The sequence below is a fragment of the Epinephelus moara genome, chromosome 3 (genome assembly GCF_006386435.1).
Source record: "Epinephelus moara isolate mb chromosome 3, YSFRI_EMoa_1.0, whole genome shotgun sequence".
NCBI classification, from domain to species: Eukaryota; Metazoa; Chordata; class Actinopteri; order Perciformes; family Serranidae; genus Epinephelus; species Epinephelus moara.
The window spans coordinates 37615908-37639581 of NC_065508.1; the positions used below are offsets into that span (position 1 = coordinate 37615908).

At 38.3% G+C, this 23674-nt stretch overlaps 1 protein-coding gene across 3 annotated transcripts in view; it reads right to left on the minus strand.

The window, feature by feature from the left end:
- Window positions 1-1182: 1182 nt before the first annotated feature.
- LOC126384344 (protein turtle homolog B-like) overlaps window positions 1183-23674 on the minus strand; it is a 285326-nt gene continuing 262834 nt past the window's right edge. For all 3 annotated transcript variants that reach the window (XM_050035368.1, XM_050035376.1, XM_050035361.1), the window contains exons 19-20: window positions 19391-19518; window positions 1183-13478 (exon numbers count right to left, since the gene is read on the minus strand). In XM_050035368.1, the coding sequence (XP_049891325.1) occupies window positions 13264-13478; window positions 19391-19518 (343 nt within the window). In that variant the 3' untranslated portion in view covers window positions 1183-13263. The remainder of the gene's footprint in view (window positions 13479-19390; window positions 19519-23674) is intronic.

Genomic DNA, 23674 nt, shown 5'->3' on the forward strand with positions numbered 1-23674 from the left:
AGAAATAGAGTCAATAACAACAACTACACAACAAGAGTTTGCACTCACAGAGTTTCTGAGAGGAAAAAATATTTTCACCGTTCTTCCAACTGGATATGGCAAAAGCTTGACTTATCAACTGGCTCCATTGGTGATGAAGAAGATGTTCCCCTGTTCTGTTACTCTGAAGGAGTTTGTCTATCAAGGTGAGTACTCCTATCCACTCAAAGTGTTTGGGGCAGTACAGAGTTCAGACTGATACAGAGAGCCAAACCATCTGGTAAGCCCTTATTTTGTGCCGTATTTGATGGGAATACGGCGTCTGTGACCCCTGTTCAACCCACAACCAGCAGGATTCGCCTTTCGTTTCTGCTGCTGGTTGAAATCTGTACTCGCAAAGCGTGCTCCTGAATGATTTGTTTTGCTTGCGCAAAACTATTTTTAGTTGCAAATGTGAGTAAAATGCTTGCACTGTAGAGCTCTGTGGAAAACAAATCACTGTAGCATATATAAACAAATCTAACCTACAAGTAAAAAGAAATAAATAATAACTTTCACTGCTTAAAGATACTCAATAGCTCAGCTAATACCTGAAATGTCACTGGATACAAACCACTGTAGCAGCATATTGAGTGCCAGGTGGCCAGCGCGTGCCATTATTGGACGGTGCATGGACACTCACCCTCTTGCGATTGGACTTTGAACTTATCCCACAGTAGTGGTACCGTCAGGTACTGTACTACTACGGTACTCCAACAATGCTAGCGCGGGTGGCAACCAATCATGCGGGACATGGTCTCAATTTGCGTGAGGCGTGAAAAGAGACAGAAATGCTGTGCAGTCCCGTCTGGTCACCCTACTTAGTCACTTGCAAGCAGCAGCTAGTAGGGGGCCCCATTAGGGGGGATTCCAACGTGTTGTCGTTGTTGCAGTGTCTATAGGGGTTCCATCATATTGTCATTGATATGGACCAATGTCAACCGTCTCTGGGGGCCCCCCTTCCAGCTCGGGGCCCTAGGCAATTGCCTAGTTTGCCTGTCCGGTTGCGACGTCCCTGATCAGGATGGTCTTACCAGACTAGTTTAACGCAGTGCAGAGAAAATAACTCGTCACCTTCAAATTTAAAGTGCATCAAATAATGACAACCACATTGCTCAAAAACATGAAAAGTCATCTTAGAAAATTTAAACATTTTAATAAATAAAAACTGATGTAATATACACCATTATGAATATACAACTACAACAAGCATACCAAGACATTTGAAATACAAAAAACTGACAGTTTGCTTTAAAAGCTTCAATTTTAGGAAGAGTGGGAGTGAGCAGGAATTACAATAGCCATACATTCTTGTTAGTGTTTGTGCCAACAAATATAAAAAAGCATCATGAGCACTGACTTGTCAGAGATGGTGAACATAAAAAACTGAATATCTGTACTTAAGATTTCTGTGAAGAGACATTTTGAGGTACTGAGTTGTCTACGCCTGTAACTAACTGTGAACACACTCACATTGTTGTTGTTGTTGTTGTTGTTGTTGTTGTTGTTGTTTTCCAGGTCATGATAACAAAACTTACAATAAAAACGAAGTCTGTAACTTAAACCAGTTTTACACATCTCAGGAAGACTGAACAATAAGGAGGAGAAAATTTCGGTTTGTTCTTCTTCCACTTGTATTGCATTTTGTGATGAGAAAAAAAAACAAAAAAACAAAACTAAAGAGCTAATCAGTGTAACTTGTACATAACCATGATGTTTTCATGTTTAGAGGCTCCAAAAAGTTGAGTTATGCAGCAAACCTTTTTTTTTTATTTATTTTTTTACTAGTTTTAATAAGCATTTTTATAAGACAATATTTCAGTACTACGGAAGTGTAAAACTGTCAGGCCAGGAAAGAAAAAAAAATCTTTATCAGGTTATAACATTGTTATTTTGTAATAACAGTAAAGTTTTCATGTTATTGTCTCATACTGATCTTTTTTTTTTTTTTTTTTTTTCTGTCTCTGGCGTGGCATCAATATGCTTCCGTACGGTGCTTCCTCTGGTCTTAAAACATAGTAACACCACAGGCCCCTGAAAAGCAACACCCTCAATCTAGTGGTGGGTTTTAGCATAGCTCGGTCCTATTGATCTGAGAGTGAGTGGAAGTCTTAATGTCACTCCCACCTGTCACCAGGTTGATGTTGCTTTTACTGTTTAATCAAAGGGCACCTGCAGGGGGGTTAGCATGTTTACTTGACTTGATAGAAAGACTCGAGAGGGATCTAAATGTCTAAGATGAATACCGTATCAAAAGTCATGGTGAGCATATCTGTTCACTCAGCACCAAACACAATGTGTGGATACTATTTGCAACCACCAATACATTAGACTTTGAAGCACTGTGAAGTTCAGACCAAAATTAACTAAAAAAAACAAACTGTAAACTCAATCCCAACAAAATCATCATGACGTGTATTCAAATGAATGTCTTTTTTTAATTTCCTTGCTTTAAAATTTGCCACTCAAAATGTTAGTACTATCTGATCTGTGTATTCCCTGAAACAACAGCAGTCAAAGTAAACCATCTATACACACAGCTGACCCAGGTCAAATGATGACGTACTGGCCAAACAGCAACCTACGGTACAGTACAGTACAGGATTGTGTAGCTACATTTTGTCTGAAGCAAGGAAATATCTAACTTAAAAAAAGCACCACAGATGTTTTTAAATAGCACCAGTTGTCAGAATGTATATGACATGTTTTGTATTTTTTTGGCAATGTACAGCACTGAATGTCATCAATTTCTGGAGTAACTTTTAGCAGCTGCTGCGATGCTCAACCTCCACCTTTGAGCGAAAGGCAACAGAATGTTCGCATTAATTTGCACATGCTTCTGTTTAAAACCAAAAACAAACCAAAAACAAACATTTGGATCCCCTTATGTCAGTTCAAAGCAGCATCATGAAGCACTGTGTCTGTTACATACATACTGTAAATATACGCTGTGAAACAGTTCTATCTGCACAGTTTGTGAATTTGATGATTATACATTTATATTTATGTGCTCTGCTGTGATACAGATTGCAAAGGAGCACCATATTAGGGAAAAAAGATTCTCGCCATTCTTTCATGCCAAAACATGTTTTTAAAAAAATGAATGTGTGACTGCAGAAGCCAGTCTGGTGATTGACAAAAACAAATAATAATAATGTAGCAAGGAGCTAAATCCCTGTCCCCCAAAAGGACAAATGTGGTAAAATGATGGCGCACAAATAATTCAACAATTACATTTGCTATTCACACCAAATGGACGTTGCTATAATATCTAGTTTGCTGTGTCCTTCTCTGAGAGTCTGTACGGAAGCTTACTGATGCCATGAAAAAAAAGTATCAGGTAATAACATGAAAAGTTTATTGTTATAACAAGATTTTTTTACATTTTGACAAGATTTGTTTTTGTTATAACAAGATATTTTCTTGTTTTTACAAGATATTTTTATGTCACAACAAGAAACTTTTCTCTTAACAGAAAACTTTTCTTGTTAAAATAATATATTTATCTTGTTATAACAAGATGATTTTATGTACTTTTATCATTTCTTGTTATCATTTTGTTTTATGAAAAGTTTCTTGTCATAACATGAAAAAATCTTATATAAACATGAAAAAAAATGTCTTGCTATAACAAGAAATGTTTCATGTGATAACAAGATAAATAAGTAGTTACCTTTTTTTTTTTAACAAGAAAAGTACATAAGTAAGTTTTTTGTTGTTGTTTGTTTGCTTTCCTGGCATGGCATCAACATACTTCCATACATCTCTGTGTAATAGACAGTGAGATATACAGTACAGTGACAGCCATTTTGGTGCACCATTCTCTTTTGTTTTGTACACAACAGAAAACCTCAGACATATTTCTCTACTCTCTGCATTGCTAAAGTAAAGAGCAACAAATGGATATAAAAATAATAGAATATAGACTTATACATTCTTGAAAACAAGTACTGTCCCCAAATATAGATACTCAAATAACCATTTTGGTTCCATGACAATATATTTATATCTATTTTTTTATATATTTTCTTTTCTATATATATTTCCTGGCTCTATAATATTAAATTCTTAAACTAATTTCTAGCATTTAGAAGATTTCCATCACTCACATATAGACATTGGTCTGTTACATCATGTTATAATGTGTCACTGAAGCAGACCCTACACTACTCAGTTCCCACTCAGTCTTCAATATAGTTGATGTGCATCATATTTTCTTCTACAAAAAATATATATGACAAGGTAAGCTTATTTGAGATATTATTTACACGGTGTAGCAAAACTTTTTTTTTTTTCAATCTTAAATGTGTAATGCCTTTTTGTACACTCAAGTTTGGACAAAAGTTGATACATTATATCTCAATACTCCTTCATGTTGCTGTATCGACACACTGATGGCAAGTATCTGCAAGGTTCTGCATTTCACAAAGACTGGATTTCAATATGTCAAATTTAGATTAAGGTCTCTGCCTCAGTGCATCCTTCCTGTCAGTGAGAGATGATAGAAGAGTCTCTGAAAGTCTGATCATATCATTTATTTCATTGTAAGATTTTACTGGCCTGTGAGCTTTTATGTCATTTGAATCATCAGAGTAATATTTTGTGGTGTATTACATTGCACTATATCACTGTGGCAAATTGCACTGTGATTATATTGCGAGTAGTGTGCCAGTTCTGACCATGAGACAAAATGGCAATGTCTATTTATTTACAGAAATCTCTCCGATCTCAGTGATATGAATAAACCCTTCATCACAACACATGTAAAATTCCAACCTGTTCTCATCCCAACTCGTCAAACAAAGCTGCTTTGTCAGTGGACCCAAAACGTCAGAATATGACATGCTAGGGAGCCTTCCACCGTCCTTTTTTTTTCCCTTTTGTCATTCACTGACGGCAGCTCAATTGACAATTGTTACATGCATTTTTTTCTTTTCAGAATACATCACTGTTTTCAGGAAATGTACAGTTTCTGTGCAATACATGCATACAGTCTTTTCAAAATAATCTTTCTACATAGGTAAAACAACAAAAGCACATGGTTAGGTTTAGGAAAAAACATCATGGTTGGATTTAAAATAAGTATGGTTATACTAACATAATGTCACGCAACATGACAAGTCATGTGACATATGTTACTAGCATTGCATGCTACACATACTGGCACACTACAGTGTTATTAAAATAACTCCATCGACTTTTGGTTTCACTCAGGAAACAAACAGTGAGCTCCTAGGTGCTTGTGTCACCAATCCCAATAGGGACTTTCTTGCTCTTTATAATGTAGTAGTTTCCGGCGGTCACATAAACAGCCACCACCTGGTGTGCATCATACCACCACAAAAGCTGTGTCTGTACATCTGTATCCGACACCAAAATCATTGACAAAGTGGCAATGTTTGAGGAGTTGGGAGTGAAAACAGGCTGCAACTGCTCATTTGGGCTCAAATTTGCCTAAAAATGTGCTCAATTTTTTGTAAATTTTTTTTTAAAAGAAATTAGGAAAATAATATGGCAGTTTTTAGTATTGGATGCAGTGAGGTCAGAGGGCAGAGAAGTGCATTTCAAGAGCAACTAAGTATGGATATAATGTGGTGGCAACAAAAACTTTTCACTGTGCGGCATGTGTTAGCACCAGAGATTCTTCACTCTTAGTGTATGGAATAAAAGCCTGCTCAACACGTCAAAAATGTGAATATACCCAACAATATGATGATAAGTCTCTCTTAATGTCTTACAATATGTAAAGTCAGAGCAGAATGTCTAGTTCTCCTCAGCTCAGGAGTCAAGAGTGATACAGTACTGAGATTTTCTTAATAATTTCTCTTTTTATTTTTTATGTGTGATTAAAAAATGCGTGATGTTTTTTTCTCTTTAGACACCACAAACATTACTAATTGTAAGCTATTTCAGAGTCTTGTGCAGTACCATCAACTGCAAATCATCCTGTCATCTCAAAATGTTATATATGTGAATCAGAGTGATAATTCTGAGTGAGTGTTTTTCACAAAGAAATTTACATCTGGGTACTGTACTTAACACAAGTCAGACCGCAATTTGACAGCTAGAGCATCAAAACAGACTTGTTTCTTTTCACTCCAGACTACAATTTGTTCATACATACACATACACATTCACCTAATGTGTACTATAAAAAATGATCAGTTGTTAGACATCACAGAAGTAGTAAAGAGCAATTCTATCTGCCCTTATTACCAAATCATCTAGAAACTATTCTGGGTGTTGTAATAGCTTCAGATCCCCTTAATTTATCTAACCGCATGGCATGTGCTTTTATTGCATGTCAACGCTAGTGTGGCAAAACTGCCTTAAGGGTCAAACCTGAACGTTTGAAACATTGGGATTGTGTCTGCCGGTACAGTAGGTGGTTTCACTGTATTCGTTTTTGCCAGGGCACCAATATTCAGGACTAAACAGATCACTCTTGTTTAGCTTTTCTCACATGAAACAACTACAGGATGTCTGCTCTGGTAGCCATTCCCCGTTTTTGTCAGTGGCATTCAAATGTTTATACCATGCAAACAATATCTTTCTCTATACACTATGTACATGGACACATTTCTTAGTGGCACATTGAGAGGTATACAGTACTTCTTTGTTGAGGCAGATCTGACCTCACCCTCAGCCATTTTAAGATGTCTCACCCATCAAGCTCACACTGTCCTCGCTTCACGTAAGTCTCATTAAAGCCCTTGGTGATGAAATTAACTGCACAGTCACACAAAGCTACAATTTCCCACCCCCACCGGTTTGAAGAGCCGTCCTGGGACTTTGAATTTAAGTTGGAGTAATCAAGTTTTGATGTTATTCATTCTCTCTACATTCAACTAAAACATATAAAAATAAAATCATACAACTGAACCATCACTGTGTACACAACAATGTACATTTCAGTGTTTCAGTTCAGTTAGTTTATCATTTTGGACGTGGTTTCCCTACAGCATTTGGAGGTGCTGCTTATTTCCACTGACTTGGACGTCCACTGTGCTCAGAGGGACACTCTCAAACTCACTCTACATAACAACAATTTCCATATTGAAATTAAAAAAGGGTATATATTTTGGATTAATTTCTGTAACTGCATGCATATCACTGACCAATTTTAATAAAATATGCAATTTCTTATGTTTACATTTTACAATATATAGACTTATTATATCTACAAATTTCAATAAAGAATCTTATGTATATTTTAGGTCTTCTTCCACATGTGTCAGTGTTTTGGTTTCTTTTAAATGTGGGGTAATTACAACGTGGAACAATGTGTTCTGTGTTAAGTTGGCAGACATCAGTTATGATTTCGCAGATAAAATATATGCGATTAATTATAAAATTAATTTCTCAACAGAAACAATATGATAGGTGTGTATATTGGGACGATATGTTTGTACAGTACAGTATGTACATTACATCATTTTTGTTAATACAGTTAGTTTTGTTTTAAACTCTTGATTCAAATTCTTTAAAGTAAGTTGCAGGACTTTTCAACGCCTACTTTACCGATCTAATGTTTCTATCCCAAAACCCTCTATCATGGTAGAATATGGTGATTGCTTTGTCATACCCTTTTTCCATTATCACTTTTGGCCGTGCTGAGTCAAACCATGCCGTCCTGATTTGTCTTTCCATTACTAGTTAAGACTTGCAGAGCCACGCTGAGCTGGACCAGAGATGGACCTTCTACAGAGTAAGGCAAAAAGCGTGCCTGCCCAACTCCAGGCAGGTAGTGGTGACATTTCGCTGACCGCAGCCAACCCTCAATGACCCCCCTTCTCCCCCTGAAACAAGCATGTGTGTTGCGAGACTGAACTCATGTCTGTTTGTCTGTCTGTCTGTCTGTCTGTGCAGGAGACCAGAAAGAAATATGTTTTTCCCTGTGTCTTTTTGTAGCTTCTAACTGAATCTCTGTGGTTTGAAGTTTAATTTCTCTCCCGCGTCCTGTTTTACTTTGGATATCTGCTTTATTTTACTGTTTCCTGGGTTCCAGGTTCCAATCCATTGGCCAGCTGGGGCCCTTCTGTTTGGAGTATGTTTGCTGTCTGCGTGTGACTGTGGGTTTTCTCCGGGTTTTCCGGCTACCTCCCTCCTGCAGGTCAGGGTAATTGGTTACTCTAAAATTGGTTACTCTGGCCATAGGTGTGAATGTGTGTGCGAATGGTCGTCTGTTTCTATGTGTCAGCCCTGTGTCTCCAGTCTGGTGACCTGTCCTGGGTGAACCCGCCTCTTGACCCATGACAGCTGGGATAGGCTCCAGTATACCTGCGACGCTGTACCAGGATAAGCCGTTACAGGAAATGAATGAAAAATTATGAATAAATGTTCGCTTTCAGCCGTATAGCCGTCTCGTTGAGTCACTGCTGATGAAAACCCAGTATTTCCTTATTTTGCTGCTTCACAATAAAAGCTGTTATGTAACAAAATAACTGGGGACTTTTGCTGTTAAAAATCTATAGGAAATGAAATATGTTTATCACCGAATTAGCAGAACTTTGTTCCTGGGTTTTCTTCAATAAAAACAAGTGTATTAATACTGCAGGGGGGATGTTTGATGAAGAGCTGCAGATAACAGGCTCTTACTGCCCCTCTGCAGACAGCTCACCTCCAACAGTTAAACTTCTTTCACTTGGCATGCTGTGTGATGGAAAAACGTTTGCAGCAAAATAACAAGACTTTTTAGCTGTGGATCAGCCTGATGCTTTCCAATGAAACCACTCAAGACATGCCATCATTAGTTAAGGACACACCATCAAGCTGGTAGCCCTGTTGTAATGGAGATCCCTGCTGCGCTGGGCTGACGTGCCGAGTCAAACCAAAGCAGGCCAGCACATGAGTATGGAAAAAGGGTATAAGACTTTATTAGAAATGCTCTGTCAGTAGTTGGGAATGTCAGATTCCAAAATTGACCTACTTGCAATATTTTGCAAATGTAAATTTAATTATATTCCTAACTGGGGGAATTAATTATTCATTGATGGCAATATCACTGTCCCTTTATGTGTTTACCTTGTCTTTTCATACAGTGTTAACATGCAGTGGCCTCTGTCCCCGTATCATGCAGGCCTGGAAAGTACAAAGCCAAAATCTTTGAACAAAACAAACAGAGTGCCTTCATTCATTCAGTGAATTCCCTCCAGAGCTCTTCTAAGAGGATCCTCAGCAACATCAGAAGGTGTGAAGTGAAACAATCAATGAACCAAAAATGTTCCTTTGAAAGGAAACTATAGGACTCATATCTGACAAGAACCTTTCTATAAATGACATAAAAACAATGGTATTCAAAAGCAACAAGGTACAATTATATATTTGAATTGGAGAACATTATGCATCAGAGTGTCTGCAATTTTTAAATATCACTGTCAGTATGCCATAATAGAGGCTTTATGGAAAAAGAGGCCCTTGCTTCTCTTTCAGTGTGATTTTGAATCCAACCATCACTCCAACAAGCGCCTTCTAACCTTCTAACCATCCATTCTTTCAAACTCAGGCAGCAGTGCAGCCTTTTCACTTTCCTTCTATTGAACAACCAAAACATTACAGCAATTACACAGTTGTGAAAATGGAAGCAGCATCAGTAATTATTTATATGGAAGGACCACTCGTTAGTGCTGTACAGCATTACTTCATGGTTTGCTTAGCACCTTTAGGCTGCAGTGAAAGCCTGTTTGACACCACTGCTCAAGCACCTATGGTGGGATGGCCTGATATGTCTCAGTCATTACATCAGTTAGTGCCTCACAAAACATGTAAAAACATTGTTGGTGTCACGTGCTAGTTCCTCTAGGCTAGCCAAATTATTGTCAGCACAGTCCTTCAAACACCACCATCTTCACAGAGATGGGCAGCAGCGTCATTAATATAATGTTGCAGTTGGTTGTCAGTGACCAGCGATCAATGATCAATGGTCTGGGTGTTCTGCGTGCATTTTCATGCCACTTCATTCTCACTGAAATGATTCATGCTGACTTTGTAAGCTTTGGAAGCAGAGATTGTGGTTTTGCTTTAATTGCAGATGTTAACCTTTAATAAATCATATTTCAAAGTTATTTCCACAATAAGTGCATTATGTTGACATGATACCTTTTAGCTAGCAGAAGCTCCAACCTTGGGAACATAATATGTCCACCATAAAGGCATTAGCTTATTTACTAAAATTTGAACTTCTAACAGGGCAGCATGGTGGTGCAGTGGTTAGCGCTGTCGCTCCTGCTTCAAACCCGGGGTGGGGGGTTCGAACACCCGAGGTGGAGGAGCCCTTACGTGCAGAGTTTGCATGTTTGGCCTTTGTCTGCATGGGTTTTCTCTGGGTAACCTGGCTTTCTCCCACAATGAAAGACATGCAGGTTAGGTTAGCTGGTGACTATAAATTGGCCGTAGGTGTGAATGTGAGCATGAATGGTTGTCTGTGATAGACCATGCCCTTTTGCCCAATGTCAGCTGGGATAGGCTCCAGCCCCCCGCCCCCCGTGACCCCCAACGGGATAAGCAGTTACAGAAGATGAATGAATGAATGAATGAATGAATGAATGAACTTCTAACACAACCCGATACATCTGTATGATGCATTTATTAACTTTATTCCAGTATGCTGAATATAGATGTAAGTCAGGACATTTTTTTTTCTCTTTAATTTTGCCTTTCTATTCATGTATGATAATTGCCTAGTATTCCCTGTTTTATAAATAGATCATATCACAACCGTTCACACCCTTCACTCCTCCAGCACTGTAAAAATCAAATATGAGCAGAGGAAGTGTCTGAGCAGATTTTTTTTAACCCTTGATATGCCTCATTTTGCAAGCATTTATTGTGGAAATATCTTAATCAAATGACCAAATGTAGTCACTTAAAACATGGCTGATTTTAGAAGACTCTGTTGGAGTTGGAGTTGTATCAGAATCTGTTCAAAATCACAATAAATAATTACACAAATAAATACATACATAAAAACCACTGAACATACCCATGAGCAATGCCACTCTGAACACACTTCATCAGAACGAGGACACTGCTCTCATTTTGTATCAGGAGCCCCAGATATGTTACAGTAACATCTAAGTGAAAACAGCCTCTGAAGAAATTGAGCACCTTTTGACCAAAACTGAAGAAAGAAAGAAAACAAAAACATCAACAAAACTGTTACAGTACACACCCATCCTGTGTTGAATCTAAAATATGACTGAGCTGCAGCATGTGTAATGTGTGATATAATTGAGTTTCTACTGTTATGGCACTTCCTTTACTTATCCAGTAAAAATCATTTTAGCCCCTTTTGTGTCCACATTTCCATGTCAGTTAGACAAATTTCATCATCTCAATCACTGGAATCTTTCAAAGTAAAACAGAGGAACATGTAAACAAAACTGCTTACCAGTGAAGTATACAAGAAAAACGTTTGGCTCACTTTGTGTTACCCTTAATGCCTCATAAGGGATGACTGTACCCTCTGCATTTTCAATTCAAATGATGAGCACATTAAGAGACAAAATACAAAGAGGCGGGTACTTGTACACGCACGCACACACACACACAAAAAAAAGAAATAAAAATTAGACACAAGTGAGCACAAGCAAGCAACCAACCAGAAGCTTCATTAAGGCCAAACAAAACCATTGTTTTTATGCCCTCTAATAGGTATATATAGATATATATATATATATAAAAAAAAAACCTACTATGGCACAAAATCTTATCCTCCGCTATGTATAGTTGTTATTTATTTATTTTTTTTAAATTGAATTTGTTTTTGGCATAACTATAGTTCTTTCTGAACAGGATTTGAAACCCTCTACACTATCTAAAGTAGAAGATTTGGAGGAGATGTAAAAAAAAAACAGACACAAATTGAAGGAAATGGACAAGATTTTGCTCCAGTGCAAACTGTTATGAGATATGAAAAGCCAAAGGCAGAGCAGTTTATTGGAGCAATTAAATGACTTTATGAAGAATAAGCAAAAGTAATTGAATTGCCACTTTTCATTGTGCCTATTCATGGTTTGTCATAAGTGTGTGAAATGCAAATGTACATTAAACCCCTGCGTGATTCACTGCTGCTGCTGTTCAATAAGAAATCAGATATAGTGAACATCTATAGAATTCTTTCAGTAGGCCAAGTAAAGTGGTTCAGGGCTGTGTTTTCTGTTTCTGTCAGTCCCAATCATTCCCGACAGAGCAGAGAGGATGAGTAGAATGTGACAGAATTATCATTCTGAAAGATAAATAAATGAATTATCTTTATGTATGGATGCGTAACAGACTAGAAGAAGTTCATATAAGAAAGGAAAACTAGAAAAATCATTATAAGAAAAGTAAGTGGAACACAATAATGGCTAAAGAGGTGGAAAAGGCTAGTTTGTTCTGCTGGCTGATCCTGGTAGTTGTATGGTCTCGTGTCCTGTGCTCTGAGGTATACTTGGTAGGAAGTGAGAACACCCATATTTGTGAGGCGAGTTTCTCAGCAGATAAGAGACGTTGCTGGCGGAGAGGATCTGGTGGAAAGTGCTGTAAACAGAGACCCGCAGGGCTTTAATGGGGGGATTGGCTCAGCACAAGAAACATGATCTAAGTCTGTAAAAGCCTTTCAAATTAAAAATGGTAACATTGGAGTGTGAAAACTGAATTTTTTTTGATAAATTGGGATAAATTGAAGCTGGTAATCATGTATTGCCTCTTTTTGAATTAATCTTTTTGCACTGGAGTAAAACTTTGGAAAATTGTGGCAGCTATTGTTTTCATTTGAACCACTGAAGGTCTAAACACATTTTTAAAGGGAATACTACTTGATTTAAGCATACACAGATTATCCATGTGCATTTGGGCATCCCAATCACTAGTAAAAAAATAATCAAAACTTGCCTTGGAACTAGAACTGCAATCTGTGATGTCATTCCAATATACCAATGTTGCTTCTTCACTAACTATAAGTTGGGACCTGCATTTAGAAACAATCATTAATCTGTACTTTATGTAGGTTCTTGATCTGATTCTTCCAGGTACATAGAGGTCACCACAGATTGAACATGGCAGAATGCTTACTAATGCGGATTGAACTGACTGAAGGACATAGCTACAGAATGTATCAAATCTGAATGCTGAAATTTAGTGCTATTCCCCTTTATAGACATTAAATTGCAAACATCTTTGTTTTTTTCCCCCATCTGGTATGTAGCTTGTGTTATTTTGGAATGAGGGTGTATTGCATGGTTGTGACCTTGTCCTCAAGGGCTTTTAGAGGAGGGTTGCATGGTCTAGGTCTATGCTGTCCATGCTGGCCAAAATAGCCTTCTGATCCTCACGGGGTGGGCGGCGGTACAGCAGAGCAGAAAAGCGAGTATATGGGTCATGGAGGATGGGCCGTTTCTTCTTCTTGCGGAGGTAGAGAGCTTCTTCGGGCTGGAGTACCTGAGAGGTGTAGGCCTGCTGGGTCTGAGAGGTGGAGACACCTGTCGGAGGAGAGATGAAAGGCAGGTCATTGCCACCTGAACTCCTGGCAACCTCATGGTGACAACAAAGCTCCAGGAAGTCACTGTCCCAACCATGAAAGTTCTAGCAATAAATCCCTGTAAAACCTTTACCAAGACCTTTTTACATTTCTGTTTGTGTACGGATTAAACAAATGAGAAGATACAGTATGTGAAAAGAACATGTTGGCCAGGTTAGCTGTTTCTCCCTGCTTTCTGTTTTTAAGGGTCTAACATCTTTCCAACTGGAGCCTGACCGCCATATTGGACTGCCAATACTAGTGGCCAATATTGGGGAACATGATTACCATGATTTATCAATAATCATGTTGATTATCATTCTGAAATGTTGGCATTTCTAACCCCTATTTTGCACAAATAGAATATTTGCATTATAAATTACACAGTTCATGTAAGAATAAAAGGTCTGTGTCTCTTCAATTAGTCCAGCTGGCTGTGTTAACAACAAGATATTAGATAAAGGATATAAGTAGATGGTTTTCCAAAGTATCTTTAACTGCTCCCCTTTAAAGGGAAAATACAGCTTCACTCAAGAAATGAAAGACCTCACTCATGGTTGATAAACCAGCACATAAACGACAATTACCAATATAAACCACCATGTTCTGAAAAGACACATTACAAACACTAAAAACTAAACTAACACTACACTAAAGTCATCAATTTGCATTCTGGAGCATAAAACAGAACACTCAACAAACTACTCACTAGACATTAGTCCAGCACTGGACAGGCATGATGGGATATGAGGGCGGTCTTATTGCTACAAGACTCTGCACAGCAGATGAGACGGTGGAGCAGAGTGGTGTCTTCAGGGTTAGCTGCAAACTACTGTACTTTGTGAAATTCATTGCTCGAAAGTTAATAAACAATGACTCCTTCTTTTCACTTTTCAAAACTCCAATATAACTGGTGTCCCTTATAAATAATAAAGTAAATACCACTAAACTGTGAGGGAAATGTCTCCATCCTTTGATTGGAGCGGCTGTGGCTGAGAAGATAGAGCGGGTCGTTCTCCAGTCAGAAGATTGGTAGTTCAGTCCCTCGCTCCTCAGACCTCATTTTGAAGTATTCTTAAGCAAGATACTGAACCCTAAATTGCTCCCCATGGCTGCTGGTAGCCTCAGCCACCAGTGTGTAAATGGGTGAGTGTGACATGTAGTGTAAAAAAAAGTGCTTTAAGTGGTCGGAAGACTAGAAAAAGCACAATACAAGTACAGTCCATTTACCATTAGCCTTTTGGGTTACTGGGAAAACAAAATTGAATAGATAGTCCCTGACACTGACTGATACATTTTAGCCGAGGACATCTGACCAAACACAAGAATTCATAATTTTTACTGTATAACTTTAGAAGTATTCCAAAGTAAAAGTCTCACATTTCTACCTTGAAATGAATTCAAATCTGAAACTTGAGGTGCAATAAAGAAAAACATTGCTCTATAGTTTCTGACAATACTTGAAATATTCAAGTACAGTAAATCTCACACTACCCCATATTAAAAATCAAGCATCTTTGCTGTCTCAAAGTTTGTTAAACTGCATTAAAAATCTTTGTTTCTAGTATAAATATATATACCAATATTGGCCGATACATCGGTATTGGAATTTTTTTTACTCCTAATATGGGTATTGGCATCGGCCCCAAAAGTCCAAATATCATTCGGGCTCTATTTCCAACCCACTTTAGTCATACTCATGTCCCCATTATGAAAGTGGGCTGCAAGATGTCAAGGCCCCATGGCTGGCCGCCAGCCTACGTCTACAATCAGTATTCACTGCAGCAAGCAGAAAGTCAGGTGCTGGCTCAGAGAGGCATCTTATAGCTGGCTGCCCTGTGATTTGGCACAGCTTGAATTCATCAGTGGCTTTGAACACTACCCTTGTAAAAAAAACACTGAGGAACCCTACCCCCTCTCATCCCTCTTCTTGGAGGCAGGACGTTTTGTTTTGATGCCCCTCCACCTCCTTTATGTATCTATGGCTTAGTCCATGTGGACACAGATATTTTTGAAAACGCAGTTAATTTACTTAATTTCTCCTTCATTCTCAAAACATTCCTGTCCATACAAGCACTCTCAGAATAAAATAATAACCGTAAGCCCAAAGCCACACAAAGAAGAAGAGAGTAGAAAGAAAAAGAAAACTATAATTACTGCCTTCCGGTTGCATGTCTCCTTGAACCAGTAAAGTTGCAGTTGCAGTTTACATCCTTGTCTGTCCATGTAGCCATGACAGTTGACTATGCTTCAAATAGGATATGAATGTTGCTGCAAAGAAGCTACATATTTTAAAACATGAATGCTTTGCATACATCTTCAACCTGGCAGCACAGAAGATCAACACAATCAGCAGTTTCCAGGAGGACACCCGAAATTAGTGTCACCAAGTCAGTGTCTGACCAAATGTTTTCCCATCTGTTCCTGAGATATGACATTGAGTAATGGCCAGAAAAGTGTTTTATTCAGAACATTATAATGTCACAGTTAAGTTGACCTTTGACCTTTTGTATATAAAATGTCATCACTTCATTATTTTTCCAATTAGACATTTGTGTGAAGTTTTGTCATAATTATCACATGGGTTCTTGAGTTATGGCCAAAAACATATTTTGTGAGGTCACACTGACCTTGACCTTTGACCACAAAATTGTAGTCCGCTCATCCTTCATGGGATGCTTAATAAAATTTTATGAAATTCCCTCAAGGTGTTCTTGAGATAATACATTCACGAGAATGAGATGAACGAGGTTACAGTGACCCTTTGACCATTAAAATCTAATCAATTAATTATTGAGTCCAAACAGACGTCTCTGCTAAATTTAAAGCAATTCCCACGAGCTGAATTCAAGTTGCTATAGCTGTTAAAAGGAAGTTTTGCAGATTTTTAACTAGGTCTGTCATCACAGTGATTTCAGTGTGTGCAGATAAATGCTATTTGCCTCTCACCTCATGCCACAGTAACTTTCATATTTTGCAGAGACGGACCTATACCCTTCTTCCATTGTCACTCTTGGCCGTGCCAAGTAAAGCCATGCTGCACCAGTTTGTGTTCGCATTGTCAGTTTAGACATGCCTTGCCATTTCAAGCCATGCTGAAGATGGACGTTCTCTGGAGTAGGTCAAAAAGCCAGGCCACCTGCCCTCAAGCAGGTAGCCGTGACGTCTCATCGACCACAGCCAGCCCCCGACAGCCCCTGACAAGCCCCCCGTCCCCTCCAAACAAGCGTGTGTGTTACAAGACTCCACTCACCTCTGACTGCTGGAGACCAAAGAGAAAGGAAGTTTTAAAAAGTCTCTGTGTGTTCAGCTCTGAGTACTTTTGTAGCTTCTAACTGAATCTCTGTGGTTTGGAGTTCAGTTTCTCCTGTGTCCTGTTTTTACTTTAGATATCTGATTTATTTTATTGTTTCATGTTCGCTATCCACCTTGTTAGAAGTTGTATGAAGTTGCTGCTAAAAAACTCAACATTTCCTTATTTAGCTGCTTCACAATAAAAGTTTATACATAACAAAAAACTAAGAGAATTTTATTGTGAAGAATCTATAGGAAATGAAATGCGTTATTACTGAATTTGTGGAACTTTGTTAGCAGCTTCTTCTCAATATTGGCAGTCTAATCATATGGCAGGGACAAAAGTGAAATCAGAAACAGCCACAGTTAGATGTTAGAAAAGCTGCAGACAACAGGCTCTAACTGCACCTCTGCAAACAGCTCACCTCCAACAGGTAAACTTGCTGCTGTAGATAAACATATGCAGCAAAAATAACAGGGGACTTCAGCCATGGATCAGCCCCTTATTAAAGCCATTAGTCAAGACAAGCCATCATCAGTTTAAGACACCTTCAAGAAGGTAGCCCTGTTGTAATAGAAATGCAAATCCCTGCTATGCTGGGCTGATGGCCCAAACCAAGCCAGGCCATAACCATCGAAAAGGGGTACTACACTACTAGCTTTGTAGTGTCAAAGCAGTGGGGAGTGAGGTGGGGTGAGGAGTACATTCCTAGGTGCACTAGGTAACTAGCAGCAGTCACTTTCAATGGTATTGTATTAATGCTACTTTTTGTATTAATGCTGGTTGTGATTATGTTCTTTACTGCACCTGTATTCGTGAATAATGACATTTTGTTCACTGTATGCTGCTGTATATAGAGTATGACAACAATAAATTGAATTATACAATAGTTAGTTACAACCAAGCATTTTGATTGGACAGCAGGCTGTCCATGAGTTCTGATATACAGTATGATAGCACTGGGGACTTTTAACTATGCATGTATCACCCCGCTTTACAGGTGTCCTGAGCCATTAATTATGTTAATCGTTAATTAGCCAACATTAAGGGTCATTGTAAAAAAATTTGCACCGCAAAATCAAACATATTACCACGAACAATCAAATTAAATTATGAATGGTCAGAAAATGACAAAGACACAGAAAGAAGCCTGAATACTGTAAATTTCCAGGTACACTCATATGACAACAGAAGACGATGCAACGTACTGAATAAGCTTTTTTTACTGGTCGCAAAATAAATGGAAACACACAGATGTAGCCTACATGACACAAAGTAGCTGGTGTTTTGGCTATATCGCGATACGCAATATATGTATATCTCTATTTTGAAATTTCCTCGAAACTACACTACACTACTGAAATACTAAACTACTTAACAAACTACAATTACAATAAAGTTGAATAAAAGTAGCTACAAAACTTTAAGTACTGTTAAAATAAAATTAAATAAAGTATGTTATAATCAAATTAAATACAATACAGTTATAATAAAGTCAAATAAAGTGTTATTATCAAAAAATAACATACTGTTATAATAAAATTAAAGTACTATTATGATAAAGTTAAAAGGCCTTTATTAAATGGCTAGTTCATGATGAACATTAAAGTCAACTGAGTCAACTTTAATGTTCATCATAAACTAGCCATTTAATAAAGGCCTTTTAACTTTTGCACCAGAGAAGAGTTGCCTTGGATTTTGTTTTTTCAAGATGAAATGAAGTACTGTTGTAATAAAAGTAAATAAAAGACTGTTACCGTAGAGTCACAGTACCGGTGTAATTAAGTTAAATAAAGTACTGTTATAATAGAGGTACATAAAGTAGTTATAATAAAGTTAAGTACAGTACTGTTGTGATTAAATAAATCAAAGTGGAACAACTGATGCTTTTATTCTGAAGCACCTGGCTCGTCTCGGCTGGAAGTGTTGATATTTTTGCTGTAAACCTGAAGCTTCTGGTCAACAGTTGTTGTTAGGTTGTTAGCCATTAGCAGGAAGTTACACTGTTACCCCCGAATCACTGTGAGCTGGAGACAACAGCTCTCCAGCTCATATATTAATAATATTTGAAGTCATGCCGGTGCTCCATGGTCGCAAAATGTAAAATGATTCAGACAACAGTGGAGCTTTGCTTCTCTTCTTTTACACTGACAGACACTAAATTCTGATGTTTCACAAACCAATTTAGAATCACAGGATAAACATCACATCACATCACATTATTTAAATGTGGACTAACTGCTATACCCTTCTTTGGCAAATGACTGAAAAAGGCTTTTCACTTCCAACCTTTCTGCAAGTGTTGTGTGCAAATCCGTTCCACAGTTTTTGTCATGTTCTGCCTCCAGATACACAGACAGACATGCAGATGGGGAGGAAACATAACAGCTTTCTCACTCTGCCAGTAGAGGTATTACTACAACCTAAATAAATGTGATGCATCCTTTGTACGGCAATAAAAAATTTACATCTTTGAGAAGCAAAAAGCCTGGTACCAGTGTTCATAATGAAACAAGTGTAAAAGAAAAAAAGAAAAAGACACTGTGTAAAAAGTGAGAACAGAAGAATGAGGTTCACACCTGCTTTCTTTCTGGTCTTGGAGTTATTGTTGTTCATCATCATCTTCTTGGCCTTTTTAATACGTTGGTATCTCAGTGCATCAATCCTCTCAGACCCCGAAAGGGCACTCGGCGCACCTCGACGTTTTCTGGATAAAGAGCAGAGAGAGGGGAAAACGGGTAACTCCAGGCCAAACATACTCAGTGGACTGTGTTTCTGCACTACGGAGTGCAGCAGAACCAGAAACCCACACAATCTCAAAACAGCACTGCTCGTGCTAAGCAAGAGGTGCAGCACATTACCAAAGGATCAATGTGAGACACCTAAAGAGCTGTACTCTGAAATCCAGCAAAAGTTGTTGTTTTTTTTTTTTTCTCCAAAAGTTTGAAGAACAATCTCATAAATTCTACTCTTACCAAAACCGTGTGCATCATACGGATTTACTGTCAGTTATGTTCAGGTTAGTAATAATAAAGTTTCACCAATTTAGTTCATAAATCCAGATGGTATATTCAATTGTGCACCTTAAAATTTCATTACCCTTTAGGGACATCTGAGATATTTTGCTCAAATTGATCCAAACAATCTTTATCCAAAGGAAAGCAAAGTATTACACGACCCCTGAAACCATCTGTTTACCTCATGGTGCAGGTTAGAACAATAACATTTTTGAAAGGATATGTTTAAAAAGACTTGCACTGTTGGTTTCAGAGGAAAATTCTCCAAAAATAGAAGAAAAGAATACTTTGAACCAAATATAAGCAAGGCTTCTCAATTGATGATACATTTGCAGACTGTATCATACTTTTTAAAAATGAAGCTATCCCACTCTGAAAATAACAGATGCAAATGTTTCCTTGGTGTGTAGTGTATATTTGTCAGCTGCTCATGATTGCATCTACAGACCTCCCTCCCATTCATGGAGGCACTTATGGCCACAGCCCACAGATTTCTGCCACAAACACACACTCGGTTCTCTCAAGGCACAGAAAACAATTAGCATTACAGAGAGGCCATCTTCCCACCGTGGCTGCAGAGAGAAACCGAAGGTCGTTAGTAGAGGGGGAGAATCACAGCTGAGCAACAAAGCATCATCAATATGTATTCATAGACATGGATACTGTCTACAATGGGCTTCACCATGCTGACAGGGGGAGAGATGGCGGGAGGGGAAAATGACTACTCGGGAACAGTCACATAATGAAAAATAAGCCAAAGAAAAGCGAAGCACTAGGACAACAAATGTAACAAGAATTTATCCATATAATTGTATCTTTTTTTGATACGGAGGAGCAATATTTAGCGATGGCATGCATGGCAGTTTGCACATGGAACACGACTTTAAAGGGGAATACATTCAAAAGCACTTCATTGGGCAGTTCACTCAAACATAAGAGGGTCCTCAAGCCCCCTGTGTGTCCCCCCTCTGCATGCCCTTGACAATCTATTTGTTCCTTATGATAAAAAGAAGTGCGTAAGCTGTTTTGGTAGGACACTTGCTTCATATGGCAGTGAGAACTGTTCTGCAGTCCAAACTTACAAGTGCAATTGTATACTTACAGCGGATGGTTAAAGTAGTGCTCTATACAGATGCTTAATGCAAGGGATTAAGGCCATGTGTCCACCAGGAATCTGCTTTTAGTTACTGGGGCTAAAGAGATGCTTGTGCGACGTGCAGGTCATGGCTCCTGCTATTGCTCTGTTGCTGTTCAAAACCTGCTTAGAATCTGACGCATTTTTGATAAAAGCTGGAATATGTTTTAACTTGTTTAAACTGGTGCACTGAGAACTTTACACATGCTAAGCTTTCATCACTGCCAGGAACATGCAACAGCATTTCTGCTTCATTGTTAATGCAAAACAAAACAAAACAAAACAAAAAAAGCTGTGAATGATGGCTTCCAGTGGACACACAGCTTAAGTTGACGTCATAACGCCAATCTTACAAAATATTTACTGGATATTGGGGTCCAAAATATTTTAAATTGGTGTCATACAATACAAGCATCTGTAAAATAGAATGGCAGAATGTGTCACGCTTGAGGAGAATGCTAAGAGTGTTTTAGGAAGTGATCATCTGACAATAAAGAATGTCTATGAGAACGTCAATATAGACCACCTTTAATAAAAACACAGTAAGCCACACCGTGTATTAATATATATAGTACAGAAAAATACAAGACACCAACATAAAGTGGTGACCATACCTGGTGAGATGCTCATATTGGTTTTTTATAATGAAAACTCAACAATCCCTGGATGTAACTCCAGTTCTATAACTATGTATGTGACCATGTTATGGACTTTGCTATTATTTATTCTTTTTTTAAATAAAGGAAGTACTGTAAAACTTCAATAAAAAGCCTAGTCCCAATTAAATGCCCGGTCCTTTTTACAAGCCCGGAGAGGCTAAACATTTTGACAAATAAACATCTATCTCAATTAGACGCCTGATCTGGTTGCCAAGCATTTCTTTTTTATATAAGTTCTTTGTATGTACAAAATCAGGTTGTCTACTCACTAATGTTAACTGCTTAGATCATGCATACAAAAATAAATGTTTAAAGACTTGTCAATATGGAGATGCTACACATTGTTAGCTTGGTTGGATTCTCCACAATTCAATTGTTCAGTTCATTTTACTGAAGTCATAAGCACCAAAGAATATAGTAATTCATTCAGATTTACCAGCATAACAAACCAGAGAGACGACAAGAGAGACAAACAAGAGAGTGGTGACTCTGTACCTCTGAAGCTTTCATAGTGTCAGAATATGTGTCCATTCCTTAATTAGTTATTCATATTACATTAGTCCGTAAGGGACCACTGATCAAAAGACTCAAAAGGCATTATCATCAAAAATAATCCAAGTTGTGAATATTGTTTTAACAGGACAAAGTGGTGTTGTGTTTGTGTACTGGGTGACATAATCCTCAGGTGCCGGGTTGTAACGCTCTCTAAAGTGCTGTCTCTCTGAGCTAGATAAACTGAATGATTCATAACTGATATGTTATTTGAAGCCTATTTTTTATACAAGTTGTGTTCATACTAGTTTAAACAAATAATGTAAATGTAGTCCCCATTTTTGCTGAGCAACAGTTTTTGTGAAAGGAATTAAAGACCTGTCCCATGCCTGCCCCAAATATATGCCTGTTGAGTTCAGTGATTTAGGCAAATAACCCAACCCCTGGGCTACTAATTGAAGTTTTATAGTAATTAGTGTTACAGCATGCTTTATTATTTGAATTATTCTTTGCTGGCCTCTATAAGGGCCAAGGGGGCGGATGAAACTGGTCCTCTAAATCCCAACTAGACTCATCTTTAGTCTGAGGGGGGGGAGGGGGGCAGATTACATGAAGCAGCAAGATATCAGTTTCACATCTTGCTGGATGTTGCCTGATCTATTCAAAGATGTGCACCCAGTTCTCTCACACTTCATAATAAAGGCCAGAGACATCCCGAGAATGCACTGGCCTCATTGTAATCCTTAACAATCTCCTTGGCAATCAGTTCAGTCTTGTAGTGGCTGAGACAGGTGAGGGGGCCGGCCAAGAAGGCTAGGCTAGAGCTGCGCCCTTAGCAGCATTAGCATATAACAAATCCAACAGGACTAAGCAGCAATTCATTCCTCTCTGAGGAAAATGGCTGAATGGGAGAGATAGCTTACCACTGGGCTACAGGGAAGATGATGGAAGGATGGACTGACTGTATTCTCAACATTTGCAATTATTCTTTTAAATGCCAGGCCTTGACAATGCAATTGGTATCAAAAGCCATTGCTAAGAGATACACAGTTAGCAATGCATTCTGTTCTTTCTTGGTGTAGTAAAACATGGGGTATAACCCAGGCCTCGTACTTGATGTCCTGAGCCGAGATGGCAGTGGAGCAAAAAGAGCAGGTCTTATCCATGATGATATCTTGCAATGAGTTGGATTGTGACAGTCATGTTTGCTGAAGACTTCTTTATTTTGCATTGATTCTAGATTAACTGAGGCAAACATTATTCTTCACACTCAACTATGGCATACCTAACTGGGTGTAGAGTGCATTGGTCTGTCTCCAGGGTGCAGAGGCAAAGCCTCATTGGGTAAATCAATAGAGAAGTCAGCAGTGGGCTGAGCTTGTACAAAGTACCATCAACCTACAGTACACTGTTAAAACTATCAAATTATGGGAGACCTTTTTAGGGGCTTGTGTCTATATTGACAATCATTTAACTTTTAGTTGAATTCAAACCCATGGCATATAGGACACAACTTAAGTGTGATTTAATTTCTAGATCAAAAGTGTAGAAAAGAAAAGC